This window comes from Lytechinus pictus, chromosome 6 (genome assembly GCF_037042905.1).
Source record: "Lytechinus pictus isolate F3 Inbred chromosome 6, Lp3.0, whole genome shotgun sequence".
In the NCBI taxonomy this organism is placed as follows: domain Eukaryota; kingdom Metazoa; phylum Echinodermata; class Echinoidea; order Temnopleuroida; family Toxopneustidae; genus Lytechinus; species Lytechinus pictus.
In genome coordinates this window covers 14,503,985-14,509,988 of record NC_087250.1, presented here as the reverse complement: position 1 = coordinate 14,509,988, position 6,004 = coordinate 14,503,985, and the positions used below count along the sequence as shown (strand labels likewise).

At 34.0% G+C, this 6,004-nt stretch overlaps 1 protein-coding gene across 1 annotated transcript in view; it reads right to left on the bottom strand.

The window, feature by feature from the left end:
* Window positions 1–3,575: 3,575 nt before the first annotated feature.
* LOC129263307 (MAM and LDL-receptor class A domain-containing protein 1-like) overlaps window positions 3,576–6,004 on the bottom strand; it is a 44,206-nt gene continuing 41,777 nt past the window's right edge. Inside the window, exons 22-24 of the mRNA XM_064100561.1 lie at window positions 5,071–5,179; window positions 4,154–4,336; window positions 3,576–3,831 (exon numbers count right to left, since the gene is read on the bottom strand). Coding sequence (XP_063956631.1) covers window positions 3,734–3,831; window positions 4,154–4,336; window positions 5,071–5,179 — 390 coding nt within the window. The 3' untranslated portion in view covers window positions 3,576–3,733. The remainder of the gene's footprint in view (window positions 3,832–4,153; window positions 4,337–5,070; window positions 5,180–6,004) is intronic.

Here is a 6,004-nt window from a genome sequence, read left to right as displayed (position 1 = left end):
CAGGTAATTTGTACATCAGGAAACATATATAAAGATAAATGCAAAGACCAGCTATCTGAGCAAAAAATAACAGCATTTGATAGAAATTAAAGACTTTTCTTCTTTTCCAAAACGAATAAACTTTATTTTCAAACAACTAGAGGACTTAGATCATATGGTTTCGGGAAGTCTTTATAAGGGGTGGGGTATTCAAAATAAAAATGTAAATGAGAAAACACATAATACAATGATTTCATCATAATATCATTCAGGTTAAACTGTTAAGAAATGTACGTCCTAGATTTATCAATCCAATCGAAATTATTTAGGCATTTTGAAGGGGAGGAAGAGATAATGTCCTTTCTTTAAAATTAGGTTAATATTTTCTTCTTTCTTTAAACATTTCCCTATTTATCATTTTAAAATGAAAAAGATTCTTCGGCTCTGGCATTCCTGTAGTACCCGCCCTCAAGCATGTCAAGGCAAGTAAAGAGAAGGGCACTAAAGAAAGCCATGGAGATAAAAGAGGTATAGAAAAAAAAGAGAGAAAGAAGAAAGGAGTATTCTCAACTCGGGTTTGATTTAACCTCTGGATAGCGTTTCATCAACATTTTTGTCTGCCAAGTTGTCAGATCTGACAACTTTCCTTAATTTTGATTGACTGAGAAGCAATGTTACTATGAAAACTCTCGGATGAATCATGAAACAGGACTTGTAAGATAAAACGTCCAACAAGTCCTGTTTTATCCGACAGCTACGTACCATATTAACAGAGCTTCTGAGCCAATCAAAATCAAGGAAAGTTGTTAGATCTGTCACTCGGACAAAATATGTTGATGAAACGCTTCCCAGGGATGGGGTGCGGGTTTGTGTGTGAGTGTGTATGTGAGAGAAGCGGAGAGAAGAGAGATACAGCGGGTGGGGTTATTTCATTGACAAACATTATGTTGTTTTGAGCACTTGGAGCCTTTCACAAAAAAAAATCCTTCCACGTCCTGAGAGATGTACAGTTGATGATGTCAAAAATCTTTCTTAAGGCCATCGCACACCTTACGACTGTTCGCTATCCGATTTTGGAACAAATCGCATTTTGCTCATTTTCTGAAAATGTGAATGGAACATGTCATTTTATTTGAGGTTAAAATTAATTGAAAGAATACTAATATAAATATTTTGTAAGATTGTAAGCCTTTATTTTGGAGTAAAGGCCAAATTAGTTTCAAATCGTAGCCAATCGTACGACTGCTATGACGTCATTACGACATTACGACTAGATATTAAATTTGCTTTTATTCTAAGAAGGATGATAGCATATAGTCACAGATTTGAACATAGAGATTCGTACGATGATTTCGAACATTACACATTAAGATATTCCAAGTCTCATTATTAGCATCACATTCTACAACGTTTTACTCCAAAATTGAGTCGCAGACCAATCGCAAGGTGCGCGGTCGCCTTTAATCGAGGCTTGAATTCACAAAGCATACCCCTTTCCAAACAGTTACAGCACATGGTTGAGTTATACGGTCTGATGCCTGTTATGTTGTGGTATGTTGATTGTCCATGGTGTTTGCGAACTAAAGGAAAGAATTAAAAGCGACTTAAACATAAATCATTGGATGAAAATAAGGTATCAGCAGGGGCGTCGATCCATTTTTCAGATTGGGGGGGGGGGGGGCATGCAAAATCATGAATCAGCTTTCCAAAGGCACTCGATCACACAAAACAAACTAACAAACTCACACACACATATGCCTATATATATATATGACTCATGAGATAGAGACACATATCTCACCAACAAATTAATGCGAGCGCGAAGCGCGAGCTGAAATTTCTTTATATTCTAAGCATTTTTGGTACTTATGATTAAGATGGGTATCTAAAAAACAATAGATGCGAGCGCGAAGCGCGAGCTGAAAATTTTGATATTTCGATCTGAAAAAATTGAGTTTAATGGACGTTTTTAATAAAGAACAAGATATATATCCAACAAAAGATTATTGCAAATCGAAGTGGGAGTTCTTTTGAGGTCTAGAACTGAAAACGGGACATTCTATTCACCTATTTAATCATGAAAAGTATGGGTTTTTGCTACAGAAATGATGCGAGCGCGAAGAGCGAGCTAAAAAAATTTTAGATTCCAATCTGAAAAGCGGACATTTTGAGCACAATTTGAGATAAAGAACGAGTTGTGTATTTCAATCTCGCTTGCTGATTTCTATGTAACATTACAATCTTATTTTATTTTTTGCACATGCGGAATTATTGGGGGGGGGGGGGGAAACGATATATTTGCCCCGCAATATTTTCATTGGTGGGGCGATCGCCCCCCTGCTCCCCCCCCAGGATCGACGCCTCTGGGTATCAGTGCTCGCGGTGCATTATAATCAAGAAAGTAGAGTCCGTTAAGCCCGTAACACAAAGGTTAGCGATCAATCGTATACGCTTGATATTCACCAATAGGACCTACTTGTACACTGCAGTCAATGCAATTAATCTTAGAAAAATCTTCTAAGATGATTGCTAAGCTTTGTGTTCTGGGCCGTGGTGTCTCGAGTCACTTTATTTGTTTGTTTGTATTTACTACTTTCCCTTTTCTTTTTTATTATATGAAATCATACTTATTTAATATTTTCATACTTATGTGTATGATACGTTTCCCACTTAACGAAACAATTAAAACTGTTAAAAAAATAATGCATATCTTTAAGATGTCATAACTTTGTTATTCCTTGTTTGATTTTGATCAAATTTACTGCCTCCTATCTGTCTGAATTTTTCTTAATAAGTTTAAATCATATCATTTTAACCCACAGTACCCCTTTAAGCCAAACTAGAGTCATTTAGTAATTTCGCTAGATATAATCTGACCTGTTATTAATGTTTTTAAATATGTTTCACCCTCTTTCGCTTTTTATTACCTTAATCGAATCAGAGGTTTTGCTATAACTAGGGCTGTCAACTTCATCTGATAGATATCTATAACATCGAAAAGTGAAAAGAAAGAGGACAAGGAAGAAGAAAAAAACCACATCTGTATTACGACAGAATGGTGCAGAAATGTAAATGCACATCAATACGGTTGGGCATAATTAAAGGCGAAGTTCACCTTGAAGAACAAATTGATGTAAAAATATCTTTAAAAAAAAAACATTGGTGAAGGTTTGAAAAAATCCCTCAAAGATTTAAAAACAGTTTTTAGAATGTCAAGTTTTTGAATTGTGACGTCATATACAGCTGCCCCATATGTTTATGTATAATGCATCAATTTCAATTTTTATGGTTCCTGATAACAAAAGTTTTTTTTTCTTTCAGAAGCAATGTGAAATAATTTGATATATATACTGAAGGTAAAATAAAACTATCTTCATTTTTTGGAGTAAAACAAGGAAAATGACACTAATGACTTTCAATTCATTGGATTAATTGTATTGATTACAACCTTTAGTGAGACGAAAAAACATCGATTATTATTACTATCAATATTATTATTATTTACTTTAAAGTCATCATTGAAAACTATCGAAGGGGGGGGGGGGGGGCAGTCGGCATCTCGATCTACAGGTCTTTTCTTTCAAGCAACTGGCGTCAAGTCAGTTGAGCATTGAACCAACAGAAAATCACTGCTAAAAGGTACTACTACAGTTTGAACAAACTTAATATCTCGTTTTTACACTTCAAAAATTAATAGTTTATCAATTAGTTGTTGTACAGTAATGTTGATTGACAAATGAAAATTTTATTTCGCTTACTTTTTTCGATTTTTGGTCCAGAAAACGAGAGATAGAACGACGAGACCTATAAGCATTACACCGAATATGACTGACAGAGAGGCAATAAGAGCAGCTATTTAGAAAATAGAAGAAAATAAAACGAAATAGAAAAAAAAATGTACACATTTTTACAAATATTTCCAGATTCGATTTTTTACTGGATCCACACTATATGATCATTATTATTGTTATTATTATTATTATTGATTGTTATTATCATTATTGTTATCATTGCTATTATTATTGTTATTATCATTGTTATTATCATTATTGTTATCATTGTTATTATCATTATTGTCATCATTGTTATTATTATTATTATTATTGTCATTATCATCATCGTCATCAGCAGCAGCAGCAGCAGCGGCAATATCATCATAATTATGGTCACTCACTATTCGGAGAATTTCCCGTTGGATCATTATTTTCCACTGTCGTTCTCACATTTGTTGTACTCTCTGATACCCCTCTAGTTGATTGAGTGGTCATGGTGGTAGGTCGTGTTGTTGGTGGTATGCCACTTGTTGTAGGGGGCTGGGACTGAGTAGGCTTAGATGACGTCACAATAGAAGTAGTCGCTATACGAATTCATAGTGTAAATGCAGGTGAAAAACTGAAGTAGTTGCTAAACGAGTTAATAATGTGAAGTAGCATGAATTAGGTGAAATACAAACACGATGTTGCCAGCCCATGACATCAATTATTTAGGTTAAACGGGATATGTCAGATTGCATTTTTGTAAGAATAAAGCACATTTAAACCACATTTGAAAAACTAATAGTAATAAAATGAAGTAGGGATAATTTTTATTGTAAAAAATGTACTGAGGTGGGTGATCGCATAACGTGAACAAACACACCCAAAAGAAAAGTTAATATAGATATGAATAACAAGACAAAAATCCAAAATAGTAACAAAATGCGAATCAATCCAAGAAAACAAAATATGTGAAAAGGGAACATACTGAATAATTAGGAGTTATGAAACCCTTTGAAAAAATATCACATCGGTAAAACAGTGATATATTTATGCCATGATTTCAAAATGTTGCACTGTAAAAGGTACTCCATTGCATTTGAACCTACATCATTCAAAGAGACAGAAGTATTTTTTTTTACAGATGCTTCGTTATAAAAGAAAATTAACATCTTTCTGATCAATAAGTAAGACAATAGGGGCAGAACAAGAACTAAAAGAAATTCCTGTTAGTTGAAATATATATAGTATTTGATCAAATTACTAACATATTATTGTAAACAAAACGAAAAAACCCGCAAAATTATAAAAACTGAAAAACACAAAAAACGCTTACTTTGGGATGTCGTTGTTTGGATTTTTCTGTCGCATTGGATAAATGATATACCATCTAGAGCCATAAATTCACCATCGGGAGGCAAGAAATATAAATGATCGAATGCAAGCTGAAATAAATATAACAACGTTTAGGAATTAAATATCAACGTTAAGGTGGAAGAGAACAAGGGCGGAAGAATTATATAAGAATTGATTTACGCATGCTCTTTCTCGAGAAAATTCAAAACAGACCCTGCGCAGATCGATTTTCTACGTCATCCAAATATAGGCATTGGTCTGCGCATGCTCAGTCCTGAAAACATAACAAAGCGAGTAATCTGCGCATGCGTAGTCCTGAGGGAATGTACGATAGAACATGCGCAGATCTAATTTCATTCAAATCAAACGAAAATTGGTTCATCTGCGCCTACATCGATTTTCATTTATATCATAGATAAATTAAATGCACTTTTCACACGAATGATAGAACACCGTAAGTAAATAACACAATAATTGACTCCTATTTTTTGCCGCGCTCCATGAATGTATTGATTTGATCTTCGTAAATCAAAATATGATTAATAATAATAATAACAACAACATTAATAAAAACAGTTGATCTATATAGCGTTGTTTGCCTGTGGATACAAAGCACTGCGCTTCCTATATGTAGCATATATGCGCTTAAGCATTAGAGGAATTTCTTCCTACCGGGTACCAATTCACTTAAATGAGTGCAGATAAATGTGGGTAACTTTATTGCTGAAGGAAAACACGCCATGGCTGGGAATTCAATTCAATTCAATTCATTTATTTCCTCTTTCAATCTTTTTACATTTACAATGATAGTTCAATATACATATTTACAAAATACAACATTTAAATCACTTTTTATAATACAGTAAGACCATGAAATCGAAAGAGAAGGAGACCAACTAAAAAGCAGAGCTTGT